Source organism: Eleutherodactylus coqui, chromosome 1 (assembly GCF_035609145.1).
Source record: "Eleutherodactylus coqui strain aEleCoq1 chromosome 1, aEleCoq1.hap1, whole genome shotgun sequence".
NCBI classification, from domain to species: Eukaryota; Metazoa; Chordata; class Amphibia; order Anura; family Eleutherodactylidae; genus Eleutherodactylus; species Eleutherodactylus coqui.
In genome coordinates this window covers 242,513,324-242,537,583 of record NC_089837.1, presented here as the reverse complement: position 1 = coordinate 242,537,583, position 24,260 = coordinate 242,513,324, and the positions used below count along the sequence as shown (strand labels likewise).

Below are 24,260 nucleotides of genomic sequence, written 5' to 3'. Positions count from 1 at the left end.
ATCCGTAACGAACACCATGCGGTGTCCGGGTTACTTTAACTTTCTTCCCTGAGACGTTAGCGCTTTTTTTTGGCCAATATAAAGACAGGGAAGGCATTACAACTTCCCCCTGCAACGTTTAAGCCCTATACCACCCCCCTGCTGTGAGTGGCTGGGGAGATAAGGTGTCCGCCTGATATAAAAGTCTGCCCCTCCCGCGGTTCGCTATGGATGCATTCTATATGCGCTCAATGGGGCCAGCGGCAGCAGCGCTGACCCCATTGAGAACATATAGAAGACAAATCCTTCTTCTCTGGCACAGCTGTAACAGCTGTAGCAGAGAAGAACGATGTTTGCCCATTGAATTCAATGGAGCGGCAATACAGCATGTTCCACTGAATGCAATGGGCTGCCGGCGATCGCAGGATGAATGGTCGGAAAGGGGTTAAATATATAACCCCTTTCCTGCAATTCATCCAGAAATGTGTTACACTAAAAATATATACCGGCGTATAAGGCGACGGGGCGTATAAGACGACCCCCCAACTGTCACCTTATACGCCGGTAATACAGTGGAGCAAAGAATAAAAATCATTACTTACGTTTTTAGATGATCTGCGGCGCTCCTGCAGGCTGTCACTCCCTCCTAATCCACGGCAGACAAGCTTTCTCTATGAAAGGCTTTAAATCCCTGCCTCCAGAAAGACACGTGCCTTCAGCCAATCACAGCCAATGACAATGATGTCATTGAATGGCTGTGATTGGCTGTGTTTCTGGAGGCGGGGATTTCAAGGCTTGAAATCCCCGCCTCCAGAAACACAGCCAATCACAGCCATTCAATGACATCATTGTCATTGGCTGTGATTGGCTGAAGGCACGTGTCTTTCTGGAGGCAGGGATTTAAAGCCTTTCATAGAGAAAGCTTGTCTGCCGTGGATTAGGAGGGAGTGACAGCCTGCAGGAGCGCCGCAGATCATCTAAAAACGTAAGTAATGATTTTTATTCTTTGCTCCACTGTATTACCGGCGTATAAGGTGACAGTTGGGGGGTCGTCTTATACGCCCCGTCGCCTTATACGCCGGTATATATTTTTAGTGTAACACATTTCTGGATGAATTGCAGGAAAGGGGTTATATATTTAACCCCTTTCCGACCATTCATCCTGCGATCGCCGGCAGCCCATTGCATTCAGTGGAACCTGCTGTATTGCCGCTCCATTGAATTCAATGGGCAAACATCGTTCTTCTCTGCTACAGCTGTTACAGCTGTGGCAGAGGAGAACGATCTTTATGCTGACAGTGGGGGGGGGGGCACTCTTGCCGCTATTGTGGCTTAAAAGTGGGACCTGTGAACTTGAGATGCAGCCCACCATGTAGCCCCTCGCCTGCCCTATCCGTCACTGTGTCATTCCCATCACTTTCTTGAATTGCCCAGATTTTCACACATGAAAACCTTAGCGAGCATCGGCGAAATACAAAAATGCTCTGGTCGCCCATTGACTTCAATGGGGTTCGTTGTTCGAAACGAACCCTCGAGCATCGCGGGAAGTTCGTTCCGAATAACGAACACCCGAACATTTTGGTGTTCGCTCATCTCTAGTGATTAACTCTATTTTAGTTTAAGATCTTTATGCACTATGGGTTTTGTTTGATGTAAATATACAAATGACCTTTCAGACAAGTTTTATTACTTGAAGTCAATCGTTTCTGTCCACAGTCTCTATGCATGAAATGATATACCTGCTGAGCCCCCATCAGTGTAAATGTCCAGGGACCTACATCATTTTCACACACTGAGCTACCTTTTTACAAACCATAGGAATTTTAGGAGGATTCAGCTTGGGGAAGCTGAGCCACGGGAATTTGTCCTACATCAATAGGAATAAATTTTCCTTCCGATAGGTTTTCTTCTGCCCATGCTTGAAGAAGACTGTAATGACAGTGGTCCTGACTGACTACCTTCAACAGGTCAAGGCCAGAGATTGACCTCCAATCCATACGTGAAGGGATACGGATTTCAGTAATGTTTTTACTCCCAGGGGAGAACCCCAAAAACTTCTTGATGTTTTGCATTGCATAAGCTTTTGAGTGCTGATCTGCTGCTTGCTCAAACAGAGTCTGTTCATTGTTGACATAGCTGGTCCAGTACCTCAGTTGAAGGTAAGCAAGAGGTGAACAACACCTAGCGATACACAGGGTTATGAAGAAAAAGACCGTCACAAATGCTATCAAGACCCATCCACTGATCTGTAAGAAATCACAGGAAAGGACGAGTAAAAGCCAATTCTAGTTTAAAAGTCTGAAAACAGTATATGAGCTAGAAAAAGCTGAGCCCTAGACAAAGTTGTAAGGGAACACAAATTAAGTGAAATTAGATAAGGTTAGCTTTTAAAGGGAATCTGTCAGCTGGAACATGCTGACCAAACTGCAGCCATGATGTTCTAGAGCAGTTTTACTTAAACCTCTGCTCATTCTGAGCTGGAGTCCAACGGGCGGTCCTATCAGTGATTACTGCTGTCTATGACTGATCATTGATAGGACCGCCCATTGGACTGTTCAGCTCAGAATAAGCAAAGGTTTAAGTGAATAAAACACAAGTTATATTGAATTTTTCCCCACAAAATATATATCAATCTGCTCAGCTTCTCCTGCTCTATAACGTGATGCCTGCAGATTAGACAGCATGTTCAAGCTGACAGGTTCCATTTAGAGGTTGTCCCACAAAATTAGGTTATCCCAGGATAGGTGATAAGTAGCGTTGAAGGTCCAACTGCTAGAAGAACAGAGGTCTGAAGTGTCCCCGATTGAATGAAGCACTTAAACTCTACTATCTCTGACAGTCCCATTGAAATGAATGCAGTGGTGATGATTATGTGGAACTATGGCTCCATTCAGTTAGAGACAACCAAACCCCCTTCTGCCAATTGTCAGGGGTTCCAACAATCGTACCCCCAACACTCAGCTAGTTATTCTCTATACTGTGGATATAGGGATAACAATTTTATGGGACCACCTCTTTAAAATATTAACAATACCATGACTGTCACAAGCATTTCATCCTCATGCTTTCACCTACCAAATTCTTGTTGTTTTCACCCGTTCATACCACTAGCCTCAATGTCACATTTTAGCATTCGTATTCTAAATGTAACTGCCATAGCAGTCACTGTTCTAGTGAATCGATCTTCCTTCAACCATAGGGTTTGATCAGGTAAGTAGAATCACAGGGGGTGCAAGTCTGAATAATGCTTGTGGATGTAGAATAAGACATAGCTTGATTTTCAGGATTTTTGAGGATGCAGAATGATTTTTCAGGCTTTTTGAGTATGCTTGAAAAATAAGCCCTGCTCCAAAATTAAGATCTAGTTACAGTTAATAAGAAAAAGCTATTTAAATAGTGTCCAGTCAGCTATACATGTAAAAAAGTTAAATCTTTTGGAGCAAAAATTAATATAAGACACTGTCTTATTTTCGGTGAAACGGGTATATAACACAGGGCTGTTTTAATTAACTTTATGCTGTCTTGAAAATTTCAAGCAAGATCAAACATGATTGCTATAGGGTTGCGAAACTCCACATGCATTAGTTGAAAAACAGCATCTACCGAAAGAGACAAGATGTAAGAAAAGTTATGTAACATGTATGGGAGGCTTCAAAAGGCCAATATGGAAGCCTGTCAGATAAGTGTCAGAATGATGAAAGACCTCTTCATCTCGATATTATTGGTTTCCCTCCCAATCTTTTTTTGTGTAGTATTCACAACAATTTAAGAGCACTGAGTGGGAAAAGATTACAGGATGAAAACCCAAAACAAATCGCACCTTAAAACTTTACTTTGCACTCATTACTTTCTTCCCAAATAATTAGCCATCTGTTTATAGGGAAATACTTTATTTCCCTATACATAGATTTGAATACTGTCACTGCTCTAAACTACAAATCCTACTAGTAGAGGTTGGCTTTATATACTGTGGCCCCCAAACAAAACTTTAGTTTCACTTAGGAAACAGCTTTTACAGACCTATTGTTGTCCCAAAACTACACAACATTGGTGTATATGCCTTATTAGGACATACAGACATCGTAGAAGACGTTCTCCACTCAGGACCCTCTACACTGAATGTGATGGGGTGTAAACAAAAACCACTAGTTGCATGGCTTAATCCGGTCAACTGTAATCATAGAAACATAATGGTTGCCAGTACTGCTTGAAGTAAGAGAATTACTTTATTTGAAACCCACATTTAGTATCCAGGAGCAAGGAGATTTTACTTTTCCCGGGCCCTCCTTAGCTTCTGCGCTTACGTCCGCCATTTTGCCCACAGGCGCATGCGCCAAAGTTGGGGAAAGGTCTGCAGGTAAAGACCCCGTCGGGGGACATCGCCGTAGGCCTTAGGTAAGTAACTTCACCTCCCCTCATGGATTGGATTCATGACAGGAGGTGAAATGTTAAATCTCTAGGCTCTCAGCTACGTTTGGTAGCCAGGAGCAGGGAGATTTTAAATTACCTGGGCAATCCAAGGGTTTTATGCATGCGTACGCCATTTTGGCGATGGGCGTGTGCGTAGAAGCCTGGGTGAGGTCTGCGGATAAATCCGGGGGCCTTAGTCACATAATTTCATCCTCCCTCACGGATATGATACATGAGGGGAGATGAAACATAAGCTTTTTAAACTTTTTCTTTTACACTTTTTTTTTACTTTAAATGATCACTGGTATCCATTGGATAACAGTGATTATGTCACCGTGAACCACATATAGCGGTTCTCGGTGATATATCTCTGCTCCTGGCTGTACATACTGGCCAGGAGCAGAGGGATTTTAAATTTCACGGCGCGCAAGCCCCTCTGTGCACGTGCCCGATGTATGACATCAAGCTCACATGCGCAGGAGGGAACGTCAGGTCCTGGAAGACCGGGACATCGCGGAGGACGGGGGTGAGTATTTTCACGTCCCCTCATGGATCCGATCCATGAGGGGAGGTGAAACTTTTACTTTATTTAACTTTTTTTTAACTTTTCTGTGATCGCCGCTACCCTTTGGATAGCGGCGATCACGGGTCCAAGGACTGGTCACTGCGGTCCCAAGTGACATCTCCTGGATCCCGGCTGCCTTTAGTAGCTGGGAACCAAGCAATTTCAAATGTCCCGCACCTATCTTCTCTTCTGCGCATGTGCCGCCACTTCTCCTTAGGCGCTCATGCTCAGAAAACGCCAGAGGGTCCTTTCCAGACCAGATCATCAGGGGGACATCGCGGAGGATGGGGGTGAGTAGTTTCAGCCCCCCTCATGGATGTGATCCATGAGGGGAGCTGTAACTCTAACTTTTCAAACTTTTTATTTACTTTTATGCGATCGGCGCTATCCACTGGTTAGCGCCAATCGCATGACCAGGTGGGCTTCCTGCACCCCCCCCCCATGACAGCTCCATGTTGTTGGCTACCTCCCGGAACTGACAGCATGGAGCTGTCACGTCCTGGCTTTAATCCTCAGAGGAAGCATGTTTTTACGTCCTCTAGGGTTAAAGTCCACTTAGCTAGGACGTAAAAACACTATGGGGTTAAACAATTGCATTTTTGCAATTTTCAGCTACGCACAAAAAGACACCAGGTTATATAAGAGGGACAAGGAAATATGTATCCTGAAAAAATATGGGGAAAATAAACTATGAATGTTCAAATACACCCAGAATACTGCTATATACATATGTACATATTAAGGGGGGTTGTCTGACATATTTTTTCATTAAAGTTTTGGGCCCTCACGCCACAAAGTATGCTTTACATAATATACTTGTCAGAGTGCTGTTTTGGCTCCATGGCGTCTGACAGGTGACGTTACCAGGTCTTCTGGCCTGTTGACATCGCTTAAATCTGTCACATGAGCTTTCAAAATAGAAGCCCAGGCAGGTTTATGGGACGTCCTTGATGACATCCCTGTTGTCCCTCCCTAGCTACAGCAGTCACACAGGTAAACAATGCATATGACCAATGCACACCAAGTAAAGCAACAATGGACTAGAGCTAGCGTGGGGAAGCAATGCAGCATTTTTTAAGTAAATATTTTGCTTGGCCACCCCCCACCCCCCTGCTACTAATGCATGTATATAGCAGAAAACCCCTTTAATTCACCACCTTTAATAATAAACTACTTTTTGACAGTCCTAGTTGCCAGGGATGGTCATATCAAATACCCTAGTATTAACTTGTAATACTGCATGTGTCCATGCAGGGGTTTATCAGATATAACTCATCCTGAATCTGTAGTCAGTAAAAGTATAGACTTGTCTGAAATCCTGGGCGGGGTTCATACATACCTGTTTTTCTTGTCTTTTGATTACAACAAAAGCAGTGACTCCTCAATAAGCTACAGCGGATATAAAAAGTATACACATCACTGTTAAAATGCCAGGTTTTGTCATGTTAAAAAAAATCTGACAAAATGAATAATTTCAGATTTATTGCCACCTTCAATGTGACCCATTATCTGTACAATTCCACTAAAAATCTTTTAGGGTGGGAAAAAAAACTAAAATTATGTGGTTGCATAAATATGCACACCCTAAAACTAATACTGTATTAGTTTTAGGGTGTGTATATTCAACAGGGGTGTGTAGACTTTTCATATCCACTGTACATACCTTCCAAGTCCGTAGAAAGATAAACAGGAAATCATCGTTGGGGCCCTTTTACACAAAATAACTTTAAATATTTGTTGGATCGTGCGAATTTAAACAATAACACTGGTCAACACTGAAATTGTTACCGACTTAACAAGGTCCTAATCTAGTATCTTGATGTGCTGAACACGAATATGACCATGAAATTTTTTTTTTGGCTCTCGTTTTAAAGATATTTCATATAGTGAATTTCATATAGGGAATTGCACTACTTGCGGAAGGAATGGACTCACAGACAAAATGTAGCAGTTGGAGAGAAGAATATCCAGCACCCAGCTCTGGTCGAGGCTCACAAAATCCTGCTACCACCCCTTCACATGAAACTAGGTTTGATGAAGAACTTCATGAAAGCCATGGGCCAGACTTCGCCAACTTTCCGATACCTTCATAAAAAATTCCCTCAACTCACTGAGGCAAAGATTAAAGAAGGAGTTTTTGTGGAACCTCAGATTCAAGAGCTCTTCAAAGATGACCGGTTCAAAAACTTGCTGCAGGGTGATGGAATGCTTTTCGCCTAGTGGCTACAAACTTTCTCGGGCATGTTAGGGCAGAAAACTACAAGGAATTAGAACAAGACATGCTGATGCAGTATCAGAAATTTGGAGCAATGTCTTTAAAGATCCACTTCCTTCATTCCCATCTGGATTGCTTCCCAGACAACTGTGGTATGATTAGTGATGAACATGGCAAATGTTTTCATCAAGATATCACAACAATGGAACAAAGATACCATGGAAAATGGTCCAGTACCATGCTGGCTGACTACTGCTGGACACTCCACAGAGATGCTCCCGAACAGCCGTACAAGAGACAGGCAAAGACTTAGACTAGGACTTAATTCTTTACAGGTAGTAACCATAGGCCTATTACTATTGATCTGCATTTTGTGATGTAAGCAATAATTGCAGATTACAAAAAAATAGCGCCAATTTTGCATTTTGACTGTCATATTTATGTTGGGCAGATAAGAAATGACTAATTTTATTTCAGTAACATGACTTTTGGAAAAATTTGTTGACCGAGTAATCATTCAGTGTAGACACAGCCAACAATAGAACATGAATTTGTTCATCGTTGATTTTATAAAAATAACCATTCGCTCGTTTCCACGTCATTGCTTGTAAACAGCAATCGTTCACTGCTACAGTGAATGTGAACCATTTGCGAGCGAACATTGTATCTGCCTGTACAAACAGGCATGTGCGGATGATAAATCGCTCTGTGTAACTGGAGCCTTAGAATGCAGAGAACTATAGTGCACAAGAGACAAAAGCCTAAGGCTTCATGTCCACGGACAAAATAGGATTTAAAATCTGCAGCGGATCACCTGCATGCGGATCCGCATCCCATAGGGATGCATTGACCACCGGCGGGTAGATAAATACCCGCGGATGGTCAATAAAAGGGAATTTTAAAAAAATGGATCATGAAAAAAAACGTGACATGCTCCATTTTCGTGCGGGTCTCCAGCGGGGACGGCTCCCGCAGGCTTCTATTGAAGCCTATGGAAGCCGTCCGGATCAGCGGGAGACCTAAAATAAGAATAACTCACCCGCAGCGGACGGGGCAGTTCTTCTCTTCTTCACGGCCGGGCGAAGAAAGAAGATCCGGCCGTGAAGAAGAGAAGATCTGCCCGGTCCACTGCGGGTAAGTTAATTCTTATTTTATGTGCGCGGGGCAGGAGGGACCCGCTACGGATTCTCCATGGAGAATCCGTAGCAGGCCTGATTTTCCCAGTGGACATGAGGCCTTATTAAATCATGATCAGTGCTTACACCTTCCAAGAGACCCTCTTTCTAGGAAAGTCTAATGTTCATCCTAATCTATTTGTCCCACTTTTTGGAGGTAATATTAACCCCTTAACGACCAATGACGTACCTGGTACGTCATGGAGCGTCGGGGTATGTATGAAGAGAGGTTGCGTGGCAACCTCTCTTCATACAGTGCGGGCATCAGCTGTTTATAACAGCTGACACCCGCGGGCAATAGCCGCGAGCGGCCGCGCGGCCGATCGCGGCTATTAACCATTTAAACGCCGCTGTCAATTCTGACAGCGGCATTTAAATCCCCCGAACGATGTTCGGGGGTCCCGCGCGGCCCCCCCGCGGTGAGATCGGGGGAGCCTTGCACGTATCATGGCAGCCGGGGGCCTAATGAAAGGCCCCAGGGCTGCCTTAGCAGACTGCCTATCAAGCCGTCCCCGTGGGGTGGCTTCATAGGCTGCCTGTCAAAAAGCAGTATGACGTAATGCTATAGCATTACGTCATACTGCAGGAGCGATCAAAGCATCGCATCTTAAAGTCCCCCAGGGGGACTTCAAAGTAAAGTAAAAAAAAGAATCAATAAAGTTTTTTTTTAATTGAAAAAAAAAAAAAGTTGTAAAAGTTTAAATCACCCCCCTTTTGCCATATCTATTATTAAAAAATCTAAATAATAAATTAAAAATATGTATTTGGTATCGCTGCGTCCGTAAAAGTCCGATCTATCAAAGTAGCACATAATTTTTCCCGCACGGTGAACGTCGTCCGAAACAAAAAATGAAGAACGCCAGAAATGCACTTTTTTAGTTACCCTGTCTCCAATAAAAAACGCAATAAAAAGCGATCAAAAAGTCATATGTATTCCAAAATGGTACTATCAGAAACTACAGGACATCCCGCAAAAAATGAGACCTTGCTCAACTACGTCGACGGAAAAATAAAAAAGTTATCGCGCGCACAAAATGACGACAGAAAATAATTGAAAAAAATTTTATGTCTTTAAAAAAAAAAAAGAGGAGTATAGTAAAAAAAAACCTAAACAAGTTTGGCATCGTAGTAATCGTACCGACCCATAGAATAAAGTTATCATGTCGTTTTTGTTGCCATTTGTGCGCCGTAGAAGCAAGACGTACTAAAAGATGGCAAAATGTCGTTTTTTTTCCATTTTACTCCACTTAGAATTTTTTAAAAGTTTTTCAGTACATTATATGGTACTTTAAATAGCACCATTGAAAAATACAACTCATCCCGCAAAAAACAAGCCCTCATACAGTGACGTGGATGGATAAATAAAGGAGTTATGATTTTTTTAAAGGGGGGAGGAAAAAACGAAAATGGAAAACGAAAAATGGCCGCGTCATTAAGGGGTTAAAGGAAACTGCTTCCACCAGTAGCATAGAGATGGAATGGAGGACCAGTATGTAGTTTCAATTACCGCTTCATTCAAACTCCTCCTCACCTCCAGTTTTGAGAATGAGGAGGAAGGTGTAATTGTGGACCCCATTTTATCTATCACCTATCCTGTGTAGAGGTAATTAGTGGGGAATCCCAGGTACAATTAACTAATACACGTCTCTAAGGCAATCACTATGTCATTTTGTTATGTTAGGCACTGCTTCCCCATTGTGTTACTATCCTGCTCATCAAAGTCTGAACACTGGGATTTCCACCAATTATGGTACCCAGTGGAGAATTGTATGGCCCTGTCTGAAAAAAACCACAACCCCTTTCTTTTGTGGGGTGTCCCAGCAGTTGATAGAGGTAAATTCCCCTGATGCGTGACTGATTCATAGGGTGACATTTTCTTGGCAGACTGTTTTTGTGGGGTGGTTTGCCATTGCCATCCGCAGTCATATTTTACCCCCGAGCAAGCTGGAGATTCATTTTACCAACCTTGGAAAGAAGGCTGAGTCAACCTAGAGCCAGATACGTGAACCACGTGGGGATTGAACCCACAACCTTCAGGTCATGAGCAAGAGATATAGGACTGCATTTCTGCTGCCTTAATACTCTGCACCACATAGGGCAGTTGAACCTGCACATTGACTGGATAATTTAGGGCTTGTTCACACTTGCTTTTATCTCAGTTATGGATTTCTGTTCCATTTTTGAAACAGAGAAATGGAAGTAAACTATCAATAGTTGAACGGCGTCTGTACACTGCTCACGATCCTCGCTAATTAGCTGATCCTCCGGCCCACTATTACTGCAGTGGGCCGGTCGTCGTCGGTGGACTGGAAGAATAAGCCTGCATGTCCATGGGCGATGATCGGATCACGCTGTGTGAAGCTTTCCATAGCGTTGCAATGGAAAAGCGCAGTGTCAGCGTCCATAAGTGGAGAATCATAGTAATTCTCCGCTTGCCGGATCTAAATCGCGGCACACTGCGATTCTCCGCAGTGAGCCTATCTCACCGCAGAGACCTGACAGCGCTCCCCCCTCATCCCCTGCGGCAGAATATTGCTAGCGATATTCCGCCTTGGCCATGGACAGGGGCCTAATAGACCCGACTGTAATGAGGAGCTGAAAGTGTAATAGAAGAGACCGTTTATTTAAATGGGAGTGAAGCCATATATAATACTTCTGTCAATGACTACTGATAGTGATAGGGGCCAAGAGGGGCTGAAGGAGTTAATATATTTTGCTTAATAATCTATTTGAATGAATAAGGTTGAATACTGCAAATATTCTATTCTGCTCTGAAGGACTCATGACTATTGAGTAATAGGCCTTACGCCTGTGGAATCAGGAAGTTAAGAGCAGATGTTGATAAATTTAGCAAAGATGGCCTAACCGCAAAGAAGATTATCAGCAATTTCTTAAAGATGTGTTTCTCTGAGTCATATATCACACGTCTAAAGTTAAATGTCAAGTTATAAGATGTAAAAGTCATATGAAATCAGCTATTTCTTTAATGTCATATATCACAAGAATTAAGTCATGTGTTTTTATCAGATGAATGTATGTATCACGAGGTTATTCCCTGTTTAGCCACACGTCCCGTCCTGCGAGAGGGGCTGGCTATAAAAGCCAAGAGATACAGACAATAAAATAGAGTTCATTGTTTCACCATATACCGTGTGTAATGGTCAGTACTTTGACTCTCAAGGAGCGCTCCTCCTGCTTAGGTCAATTCGGAACCGGACAACATAACTGACCAGTCTGTTTGAACAAATTAACCCTCGACAATAGTGACATCCATCCCACTGCACTGACAGCAGGCAGGAGGAACAGCTGATCGTTGGGGAGCCTGAGTGTCAGACCACTGACCATCAACTATTGATGACCTATCCCAAGGATAGGCCATCAATAGTAAATGCCCGGAATACCCCTTTAATGAATAATCTGTACATGTACAGAGCTTGCTAGACAGCCCGTAATTAAACCTGCATGACAACAAGCATGAGGAGCTGGTGGTACATATAGCTAACACCACCAGAATGTCCAACTGCTGCAGTTTACAAGGAAAGACAGCTAATAAGTGCATTTTGTTTCACATTTGGTACAAAAGGGGAAAAAGGGATAAACTAGTAGAGAAAAATAGGATATGGGGAAGATTTACTAGTCAAAATGTGCCAAAATTCTGGTCTTTCGGTGTGTTGAAAAGAGGGTGTGGCTTAGTGAATTAGTAAAATGGCACTACTGTAAATGTATTAATTATTTTGGCACAAAACCTGATCTAAACTAAACCAACCGTTTGTCTAATTTGAGAGAAAAGTATCTAACGTCTGTCAAGATGCACCAAATCTATAACGTGATGTGCATAGTGAGTGCTCCATTCATTTCAACAGGGCTGGAGGAAATACCTGAGTGCTAGCTAGTCAGCTTTCTCTGGCAGTCACATTACAAATGAATGGAGCTCCAGTGCGCTTGCAGAATTCTCGCAGTGGGACCCGACCCGAGCGCCTGCAGAGAGCACCGCGGACTCGCCACTGAACATTTGGCGTATTTTCTAACTGCATAATTTCACTTTAGACTACCTAAATATTAAACAGGATAAGTATCTCTGCCCCTTTATCTTCCTGCTATAGGTCTATTATCTTTATTTTAAAGCTGGTCACAACCTTCAGATAGTGATCTACTGTATTACCCCACCATACACATATTCTACATGGGGAGAGTGGAGTAAGCCGTTACCAGACACTTCTGGTGGCAGATTATATCTCCAAAGAAAAGGATTGGGCATGCTAAAATCCACCAGCCCCATCTTTCTTTCCCCTAACATCTACTGTTGAGAAAAATTTGGGGCGCTTCCATACAACTTAGCTGAGCAACATTTATATGTATGGCTGACATAAAAGGGTTGTAACAGAATCGCATATCATTTCCTATCCACACCACTGAGAACCCTGCTGATCTCAAAAACAAAGGTCCTGTGTCCCCTGTCCTCCTCACTGTGGGTTTACTGCACCCCTGCATTTAGGCCGCCTGCAGACAGTCGGAAATTCCGCAGCGGGATTCCCCTCAGAATTTCCGCCCCTGGACGCCTGCATAGGATTGCATTACAGTACGCAAAATCATGCGCAGCAAACAAACCGCTGCATGCTCTAATTGTGTGCGGGGCTCGCAGAGCCCCGCCCAGAAACGTCACTCACTGGCTGCCGGCTCCGCTCTGCGCATGCGCCGGCTGCCCTGCAGCCGGGACATGAAAGGAGCCGGAGCTGCGGGAGCAGGCAAGTCCGCGGTGCTCTCTGCAGGCGCTCGGGTCGGGTCCCACTGCGAGAATTCTGCAAGCGCACTGGAGCTCCATTCATTTGTAATGTGACTGCCAGAGAAAGCTGACTAGCTAGCACTCAGGTATTTCCTCCAGCCCTGTTGAAATGAATGGGGCACTCACTATGCATGTTCAGCCAGCGCACCATTCATTCTGATGTCACTGCATTGGGGATGGGGGTAGGGGAGCGACCCTGCAGTGGCAGGCAGAGAGGGACACTGAAACCCTGTTGCGAGATAGGCATCTCCGCTGCCTTGTGACAGCTCTCCTGAGAATCATATGCTGAAAGGCAAATACTAAATGTAAATGTCGCCACCACTGCCATATATGGTTACTGATACTGCCAGTGATGATTTTCAGGTATCCATGACCAATGTCAATAATTTATCAATTATTTCTGATTTTTATGTGTATTTGCATTGCCCAAACACTGTAAGAACCCAGTGTCCAAAGCACTAAGCATTAAAGGGATTGTCTCTGATGGGACAACCCCTTTCAGTATGTGATGCCCAAAACAAACTGCTGATTTGCCCTGGGTCCAACTCGTGACACCCCCAGTAAATAGCTAATTTTGTTGGCCAAGCATTTCTGCAGAATAAAATGTAGTATTTCAGGATAGACATTTGGAGGAAGGGCCACCTTGTAATACAAAGATGGCTCAAAGTCTACCAGAACAAGAGCTGATCTTGCAGAGCAGCAATACTTGCAGTCCACAGAGTAGGAGAACCGACGATATGACATTTATATCCCTTAGGGGCTCATGCACACAGACATATTCTGTCTGTATTTTTTATGCATGCAATACGACGGCATATACCCCATTGATTTGCAGTGAGGGATTCAGATGAGCGTTTTTTCATGCACTGACCAGTGTGAAAAAAATCGCAGTATATCCTATTTTGGTCCATAATCACGGACCAAAATCGCCCATTAAATTCTATAGGATCACATAAAAATGCAGCAAAAACACAATTGCATGTGTATTCACTGCATGTTTCCAGGAGATAGTGGGTAAAAAAATAGTGGCAACAATTAGCCTTCTTGCATTTTTTTTTTTTTGCGTTTGTGAAAAGTGCTGTGTATATGGATGCAACATGCGTGTAAAACGCAGACACCAAAAATTCAGTATATGCATATACATGCACAGTGTGCTTTTCATACACTATAATTGCATACGCCTGTATGTGTGAGCCCTGATAGAGTAAATGAACAAGTTCAGCTCTGCTACATGTGCAGTTGCACACAAACTGTCTTCCTATTTATGGAAATGTCCCAACTTCTGTATCGTTATGTAATTTGGAAGTCGTTTTCCTGTTGTATCGTTCCCTGCCCGCAGTATATGGCGTATCACCATTCACACACTAACTGCTATAAGGTTGGCACCAATACCTGACATTCACTTATACCTGCGACTCGTACTTGAGCTCCAGTAAAACTTCTTCTCTGATATTGGAGAAGTTGCTTGCAACCAGCTGGGCACAAGGGAACTGTGCCAGGATGATCTTCCGGCTGTCTGCACTCAAGTTATCAAAGATGGCATAGCGATCCACATTGGCAAACTCGCTGACAGCACACGAATAGTAAGAGCCATTGAGCAGGGTGACTGCCAGCCAGGTGATCGGAGCGACCACAGCTCTGCTAGTGATTTTGCCCAGCACGAAGCAGATGAGTTTGTACTTCATGAGGCGGCTCCTCCTGCTCCTCTCCTGGACGCTGAAGTCATAGGTAGAGCCTGTGAATAGTCTCCAGGTGTTGTCATTGAGCACGATGCCCACAGTCAGCAGGATCAAGGCTGGTACTCCCACGAATGCCAGTCCATATCTCACATTTTTACCGGGGCTGCACGGGCAGCTGAAAGCGAAGGAAGAGAAGAGCTGCTGCCCTCCCAGGGTCAGTAAGGCCACCAGGGCATTGAAGATGAAGGTCTCTTTACCTTTCAGGAATGCTATAACAGAATCTATAGCCATGTCTGCTGCTCCTGTAACCTCCTGTCCCTGCGCCTCAGACTCATCTGGGAGTTCACCACTCGTCCAGCCTCCACATACCAGTACCTGTGTATCCTCCCAGGTAATTGTATAGTACTAGTGATGACACCACTCCTACTAAACCTACACCCCAGGATTTACTAAGTACACCTCCTACCTATACACTGAATACACCCCATCCTATATACTGACTGTACCCATGCACTAATACTCCCACTACCATATGGAGACTACACCTCCTACCCATGCACTGATACACCCCCTGCTATGTACCTCCTACCCTTGCACTTATACACCCCTCCTATACACTGAATACACCTCCTACTATATACTGACTCTACCCATGCAGTAGTACACCCACTACTATATACTCACTACACCTCCAATTATTCACTCTTACACCCCCTCCGAAATACTGACTGTACTTCCTACCCATGCACTAATACACCCCTCCTCTGCACTGAATACACCTCTTACCAATTTACTAATACACCGCTTACTATATACTGACTACACCTCCAACCATGCACTAATACACCCACTATTATATACTGACTACACCTCCAATTATTCACTCTTACACCCCCTCCTATATACTGACTGTACCTCCTAACCATGCACTAATACACCCCCTGATATATTTGCTACCCATGCACTAATACACCCCTCCTATACACTTCCTACCCATCCACTAATACACCCCCTCCTACAGTATATACTGACTATACCTCCTACCCATGCATTAATACACCCACTACTATATACTGGCTGCACTTCCTACCTATCCACTAATACAACCCCTGTTATATACCTCCTACCCATCCACTAATAAACCCCCTGCTATTTTTTGAATACACCTCCTGTTCATCCACTAATACACCCCCTGCTATGTACTGACCTTATATCCTACCGATCTACTAATACATACACCTCGTATTGTATACTGACTACACCTCTTACCCATCCACTAAGACGCCCCTTACTATAGACCAATTAGACCTCATTCCCATTCACTCTTACACCACCTGCTATATACTGTTCACAAATGCTCATCCACTAATATACCCCCTGCTATATACTAACGGTACCTCTTACCCATACACTAATACATCCCCGGTTTTATAATGACTCTACCTACCCATCCACTAATACACTCTCTGCTATATAATGACTTCACCTCCTACCAATCGGCGAATACAACCCTGCTGTATACTGATTGCACCTCCAACCCATCCACTGATACACCTCCCCAGCTATATACTAACTATATGACCAAAACATCCACTAATACACCCCCTGCTATATACTGACTGCAACTCCTAAACATCCACTAATACACCCCCTGCAATATACTGGCCACAAATGCCCATCCACTAGTACACCCCCTGCTATATACTGAAAACACCTCCTACCCATCCAGTAATAAACCCCGCGCTACATGTTGACTACACCTCTTAACCATCCACTAATACATGCCCCTCTTTGTAATAACTACACCTCCTACGCATCCAGTATTACACCACCTGCTATATAATAAATACACCTCATTCCAATCCACTAATAAACTCCCGCTATAGAATACTACACCCCTTGCTATACAATAAGTTCATCCACTAATACACCCCCTGCTATGTACTGACCTTACCTCCTACCAATCCATTAATACACCCTCTGCTATATACTGACTGCACCTCATACCCATCCACTCATACACCTGCTGCTATATACTGACTGCACCTCCTTTCTATCAACTAATACACCCCCTGCTATATACTAGCAATACCTGTTTCCTGTCCACAAATACACACCCTGCTATATACTTACTGCACATCCTACCCATCCATTAATACTCCCCCTGCGATATACTAACAGCACCTCCAATCCACTAATACACCCCTTGTTACATATTGACTGTACCTCCTACCCATCCTCTAATACACCTTTGCTATAGACTGACAACACTACCTACCCACCCACTAATAGACCCCCTTGCTATATACTTGGTAAACCTCCTTTGCATGCACTAATTCACCCTCTGGTATATGCTGAGTACACCTCCTACCCATCTGCATGGCCTTATAAGTCACTCACCTTCTAGGTGCTCTCCTCAAGGAGAGTTGTTATTAGAGATGAGCGAGCACGCTCGGATAAGCCAGTTACTCGTGCGAGCCTCGCTCTTCTCGAGTAACTGCATTCTTGTCTGAGCGTGCTTGAGGGGGGGGGGGGGCAGGGGTAGCGGGCGAGAGAGTAAGAGATCCCTCTCTCTAACCCCCCGCCGCCCCCTGCTCACCCCCGCCGCCCACCCCCCAAGCACGCTCGTACAAGAATGCAGTTACTCGAGAAGAGCGAGGCTCGCTCGAGTAACTGGCTTATCTGAGCGTGCTTGCTCATCTCTAGTTGTTATCCCTCCCGACTAACGTCATAGGCCTCATACTAGCCAAGCCAGGATTCTACTGCACACTGATGAAGGGCAAACACCCCGAAACAGCTGTTCCTGTATGGCTTCTGGCTTAGTTTTCAATTCTCAATCACTGTTATAAGACCTGTATAAAGGGTCGGACATTGATTTGCAGGAATGCTGGCATCCTATTGGTGGTGCTGCAGAGGTATTGTTCCATCTTCCTTATTTGAATTAATTATATATATTATATGACATGACAGTTACTCGACCAACAGTATGTTACATGCAAATAAAGTTTATGTATAGACACAATAACAGAACCAAGTTTACTGCATAGATACGAGCAAAATCAATCTTTGAGGGGCTTTCCAAGTTGGAGGTACATTCAGAAAATATCCTTTTCTGTACCCACATTTAGGATGACTGAACGCCACAGTCACCTGATGTGACCGCTTGGTATTCCAAATACAGACCAGTGCAGTGGCAGTAGCAGGCCATGGAGGTGAAAGAGGGCATACACTAGATTGAAGGGTTGGGTAGAACTGTGTGTGGGCTGTGAGTAGGTCAGCCGGGAATTTATTTAATTATTAACATCTGCTGCTCATCTTTACTAGCATTTGATTGGGCTGGAATAGGGGCAATGCAGCGTCCAAGTGAGATGCGCTAAACTGGGGGAGACCATGGGGATTGCGAGATGGATGTCACAGGTGGCTCTGCAATATCTCCCGACAATTGCGGCAAAGGTGTCCTACTTGGTTGCAGCACAGTGGCACAAAATACACATAAATCTCTTGTTATAATGAACGGTGGTTTGTCACGTGACACCAGCACTTCATTCAGGACTACGGTAGTCAATGGCAAGAATTAATTTGACACGATTCCTGGTAACTTTTTTTTTAAAGTAAATACAATTTCCTCTTCAACACTCTCTCTATTTGAACTTGGAAGGTTACCCAGTATGAATTCCCACATGCCTAGTTATCTCTTGGGCTACTGGAAGGTGTTGAAATTAGAGCTAAGATGGCCGCTTTACTAAAACTGGCTTTAAATTCACCAGGTTTGGTGTAACTGGTAAGACTAGGGAGCTGGTGAATCCTGGCTTCCCTGAAGAGAAACACTTACTTCAGCTGCTCGCACTGCAGACCTCCTCCGTGCACATCCTCCTCCCACGACCTCATACGCAAACTGACTACTGAAGACTGCTCTGACTCCTCCTTCACTTCCTGCCTTCTTCCCGCACTTTTTCACCTCCCCCCCCCCCCTCAGCATAGACACTCACTGTCTAGTTTCCCACTCTGACCTCCAACCACACCCCATGACCAATCAGTGGGGGCTTGACATACAGCCAATTAGCAGCCAGCCATTGCCAATCTTTTAACTTAGGAAGGGGAGAAACAGGGTTTCTCTGATGTAAGATACCTCCTATGCATCCTTGAAGTACATAAGCAGCTGTGACAGGACAATACAGTCAAACCTCTAGTTTCATTGTCTTCTAGTTTAGCCGGTTTCAAGTTTCACTGATTTTTCAAGCCAGAATTTCACCTTTAGTTTCACTGTCTGCTTCTAGTTTCATTGGCAGACGCCAGCCCACGTGATCTGCTCAGCATCTCCTCCTCCTGATGCTGAAATGCTACCCATCCTTCTCCAGCGTCACTGTGGGCGCTAGTAAAGCAGTACTGTAGTGTAATTGCAGCGTCCGGTAGGGTGATCCCAGACACACGTTGAGGAGCTGGGAGGGTAGAGTGGTCACTTGTCACGGTGACCCTTACCAGGCTTCCTACCGGAGGGACACACATAACCTCAGCCAGAGCAGCGCTGTGCCTCTTCCAGACACTCCTAGGATAGGGATAGCAGATGCCACGGGTGACACCACCATTCTGTTACCCACCGGTATGACTCTTGGCAGTAAATAATGGAGCCGCAGACAAAAGTAACGTACCTCAGGTGTGTCAGGGCCTGGCAAAACTTTACTGAACACAAGTTCCAGATGATGGTACAAGTTACACAAAATTGGCAGTGCAGGTAAAGAAGCAGACTTGAGAGTACCTCCACCTGGTGATCCCAGACTTCTGGACGACCGGATGTGAAAACAAACGGGTGTACCTCTACGTGGTGATCCCAGACTTCAGGACGGCCACATAGGAAAAATAATCACTGAGTATCTCTGCACTAGGCCTGATCATATGCACCTTCTCTTATTCATGCTCTCTCTCACTCTTCTCAAGAGACTCACTCAGCCACGGTTGCTGTCACACAGGTAGTCAGGAACCACTCTTCCTCTTCCATTCTTCACCACATGGGAGTTGAAGGTACCTCCATGTGGCTGGCACTCTCTCTCAGTAACCCAGAAAACCAGAAGACCTTTTCCCGCTCTCACAGACTCCTATTTATAGTTTCACTCATACCACATGACAAGACAAATTAATACATTGCAAGCATATCCCACGCTCATGCAAACACTTAACTCCTAACTTACTGCAGCTGTGCAATGCACATAACAGAATGACTTGACATTTTTGCACAGCGCATCTACAAAAGACATGATATGTATGACATTTATGGAGGGGGCCAGGAATGGGTATACTGGGCCACTACATAATGTAAGTGTCCATTTTTACCCAGATAACACAGTGATAACTTAGGATACATAACCCAGTGATGTTACCTGCAGTCCTAAGTAACACCACCGAAAACACACAATGATAACGCTGAGGACAGATAATGATGCCACCTGCAGTCCTATGTAACAGCACAGAGAACACAGTGATAACGCTAAGGCAGTAGATGTGACCTGTAGTCTTATGTAACAGCACAGATAAACACAGTAACATGTTCAATAACATGTTAAATGTTCATTTATTCTTTACAGTCTTTTATAATAATTTATTATTGTTATTGTTTCTGGTACTAAAAAACATATTTATTCTGTATTAAATGTGGTTTGGTGTGATTTTGGAATGTCTAGAACAAATTAATTGGAGTTACATTGATTCCTAAGAAAATAATTGCCTTGAGTTTTATTGGTTTCAAGTTTGGCCGATTTGCTTTCGAACGGATTACCAATAAAACTAGAGGTTTGACTGTAATTGTGTGGCTATTCTGGAGGACCCTCTGGGCCACTACAGCTTCCCCCTACTTAAAAACACAGCCGCCCTCGGCTGTACTGAGCTGCGAGGGGCAGAAAGGTGTACCCACTGAATATGTGTGTCAGTACAATTTTAGATTTGTAAAGTACTTGTAAGTATTATTTTTAGAAGTTGCATTGGGCCAAAGCAAGGCCTTGGATGCCAGCTAGCTATGGGGCACCTACATAACTCTTCTCCCGAAAGATAGACATTATTAGCATAAACATTAATGCAGTAAATAAATGACATTTTCAAAGGCATGTACTGAACAGTAGGCAACCTGGAAGGGAAGGAATTAATTTTGTTAGGTAACAGTCACACATCATTATTTAATAAAGTACTGTGCAAAGTCCATATCCATATGAAGACCTGAAATGGAAGCATGCAAGAAGACAGTGGTTTTTCAAGCTTGGTGGCTACCTTGCTACAAGGGGTAGGCATGAGTCCATGAAAGGCTGCCTGTCCACTGGCGTTCCGAGCGGAGGATGCAGAAGAAAAGCGGGGTGGCCCTGCTTGTCTTAAGCTGCCTGTCAATGGGCGTTGCAGTATCCCATAGCAGATCTCCGCTGCAGGAGCCGTCACCCCAGGAGCAGGAGTCGGCAGACAGTAGGCTCACCGCGGAGAATCGTGGTAATTTGCAGCATGCTGCGAATTGCCGCCCGCGAGTGGAGAATTGCAACAATTCTCCACTCGTGGACAGGGGGCTGCGCTCTCCATAGCAACGCTATGGGGAGCGTTCACTGCGTTTCCCGCAGCCGGATTATCGCCGCGGGGAGCGCAATTCAAACCCGCCAGTGGACAGGCAGCCTAAATGAGCAGGATAAGCAAAGAATCCAAAGTGCTTTTAGTGCGTGGCACTAAGTCTAGCATTTTTGAAATAACAGGGCAAAGGTGAGCCTATGAACAACAAACAGTAATTTGTAGGATAATCAACTAGTCTCTTGAGTCACTTTACTTAAATTTTGCATAACTGGTAGAACACTCTGGGAAGTCTCTCAGGGCACAAATCTTGGTTACGGAACTTGAATAAATTAAACGGTTTCTGTAGTATCCATAGGATTTAAATAAACGTAAGCAGCAAAGTTAATCCTGCAGTCCGCAGGGGTAATTGTCCACGGGTACTCCTGGTGGATCTTCTCGGAATGGGAATTCCAGGTAATATTCTTCTAGGTGTTGCTGGTGTTGGTGCTGTGGGCACTTATAATGACTGAGGTGACGATGAAGTTGGGATTACTGGTGATGATGGTGGTAAGGAAGAAGTTAGATTTGCTGGTGGGGAGACTTGGGATCCACTTGGGGTTGGTGGTGCAGGTGCTGGTTTTTGGTATAGTAGTCTGGCAAAAGGGTTTTGATACCACATCATTTGTTTTTTCCAATCAAAGGCTGTAGGGCATTCAGCATCTGGACTTTTATCTATCTCAGCTTCTCAGTCACTGTCAATCTCCTCTGTTCCAGAATCAGTTGATACAGATGAAGAAGGTGGGGGCCACACAAGTTTTCAAGCGGTTTCTGTGGACTATTTGAATGTTTCTGTGCATTATTTGAATGTTTCCATTAGGATGTGCTATGCGATACAGTACTTTTTCAGCTGAGATGATAATGATCACAGTATAAGGTTGTAACTCCCATCTAGGGTCTAAATTTCTTTTCTCAACCATACTTGGTCTTCTACTTGTAGAATCTGCTGCATGGGCATTTCTGTTGAAGTCTCTGGTTTGTTATTTTCTGACTCTGATTAACCGGGTGTCTACTATTTCTTCAGCTCCTTTGAGGTGACGCTGGTGGTCTTGAATCCAGTCTGTTTTAGGTAAAGGGTTATTGCATTCGGAGACTTGTACTCCAAGTTTAAGGTCTGCTGGTAATTTCCCTTGACGACCAAACATTAGATAGTATGGGGTGTAGCCAGTTGAACAGTGAAGATTATTATTGTATGTATAGATTAGTTCAGGCGACAAGGTTGGCCAATTGGATCTTTGTCTTTTCAAGGATGGTCTGTTTTAGCTTTTTCCCATAAGCCATCTCCTTGGGGATGATACAATGTGGTTCTCAATTTTTTACAATCATAAACATGACATAGTTCCTGGAAAAGCTGGGACTCAAAGGCAGGACCTCTGTCAGACAGTATTTGGTCAGGAGATCCATAATTTAGAACTATCTCTAGTAGTGACCTACAATCTGCAGCTAGAGGAACTAAGGAAAACCGCAAAGAAACTCCACCATACCCTACACAAGGATGACTGTCTGAAAACCATATTCCCGGACCCTCCACTTCTGTGTTACAGGCAACCTCCAAATTTGAGGAACTTTATAATCAGGAGTGCATTGCACTCCAACACACAAAAAGGAACTTATCCATTTAATGTAAGGAGCTGCAAGACCTGCTCAGATTTACTGACCGTGAACAGGATACAATTCCCCAATACACAGCAGGACAATAAGATCCTGGGGACATTCACATGTTCCACGTCTGATGTTGTGTACCTGATCCTGTGCAGTATGTGTCCTTTATGTTGGAGAAACAGGACAGAAACTGAAAGCCAGGATGAGATCCCATTGCCACACAATTAAACAGAGAAAGAAAGAATTACCTGTGGTCGAGCACTTTTTTAGTCACGGACACAACATAAAAGATATGAGAGTTATGAAGAGCAGTTTCAAGTCACAAAGCCATAGAAGAATTTGGGAATATAAATTTATAACAACTTTTGACACTCTCAATAGAGGGTTAAATTCTTCACGAGGATTCATGCGTGAATGGGTGGTATGAGAAATGTATAGCACAGATAACACTGCTGGCCTGGTGACCCCTCAACAGTAATTCAGGGACCATAAAACTTTTACTCCCTTATCAGTGTCTAGTTAAACATGTTTGTGTTTCTGTTGCAGTATTCCTTTAAGTGCAAATTAATCCCATCCATGTAAGTGCCTTGTCATAAGTATGTGTGTATAAATATACATGCCTCTTCGAATCTATTTCAGTTAAACCTGAAGAAGAACTCTGCATTGGTTTGAAAGCTTGCTATAACATGTATTTTTGTTAGCCCTTAAAAGGTATCATATATACAAGATTACATGGTTTCTCTTGCTTGAAACAATCACATTTTAATTTAGAACAAAATGTTTCCAGACAATAGCGGCTGTGGTCCTGGTAGTTAAAGGGGTTGTCCCGCGGCAGCAAGTGGGTCTATACACTTCTGTATGGCCATATTAATGCACTTTGTAATATACATTGTGCATTAATTATGAGCCATACAGAGGTTATAAAAAGTTTTTTACTTACCTGCTCCGTTGCTAGCGTCCTCGTTCCCATGGAGCCGACTAATTTTCGCCCTCCGATGGCCAAATTAGCCGCGCTTGCGCAGTCCGGGTCTTCTGCTGTTCTCTATGGGGCTCCGTGTAGCTCCGTGTAGCTCCGCCCCGTCACGTGCCGATTCCAGCCAATCAGGAGGCTGGAATCGGCAATGGACCGCACAGAAGAGCTGCGGTCCACGGAGGTAGAGGATCCCGGCGGCCATCTTCACCGGTAAGTATAGAAGTCACCGGAGCGCCGGGATTCAGGTAAGCGCTGTGCTGTTCTTTTTTTCAGTCCCTGCATCGGGGTTGTCTCGCGCCGAACGGG

General features: G+C 44.1%; 1 protein-coding gene across 1 annotated transcript; it reads right to left on the bottom strand.

Annotated features, from left to right (window-relative positions):
• Positions 1-1,644: 1,644 nt before the first annotated feature.
• On the bottom strand, positions 1,645-15,294 carry CALHM4 (calcium homeostasis modulator family member 4). Its single transcript, XM_066607343.1, has 2 exons — positions 14,537-15,294; positions 1,645-2,225 (listed from the first exon to the last, which is right to left on the bottom strand). The coding sequence occupies exons 1-2, from the start codon at positions 15,095-15,097 to the stop codon at positions 1,803-1,805; spliced, it is 984 nt and encodes a 327-aa protein (XP_066463440.1). The 5' UTR covers positions 15,098-15,294; the 3' UTR covers positions 1,645-1,802.
• Positions 15,295-24,260: the final 8,966 nt, after the last annotated feature.

Coding starts and splice junctions, on each gene's coding strand:
- CALHM4 (XM_066607343.1), bottom strand. CDS start 15,097: ATGGCTATAGATTCTGTTATAGCATTCCTGAAAGGTAAAGAGACCTTC. Junction 2,226..14,536: donor AGCTCAAGTACGAGTCGCAG/GTATAAGTGAAT, acceptor GATTTCTTACAG/ATCAGTGGATGGGTCTTGAT.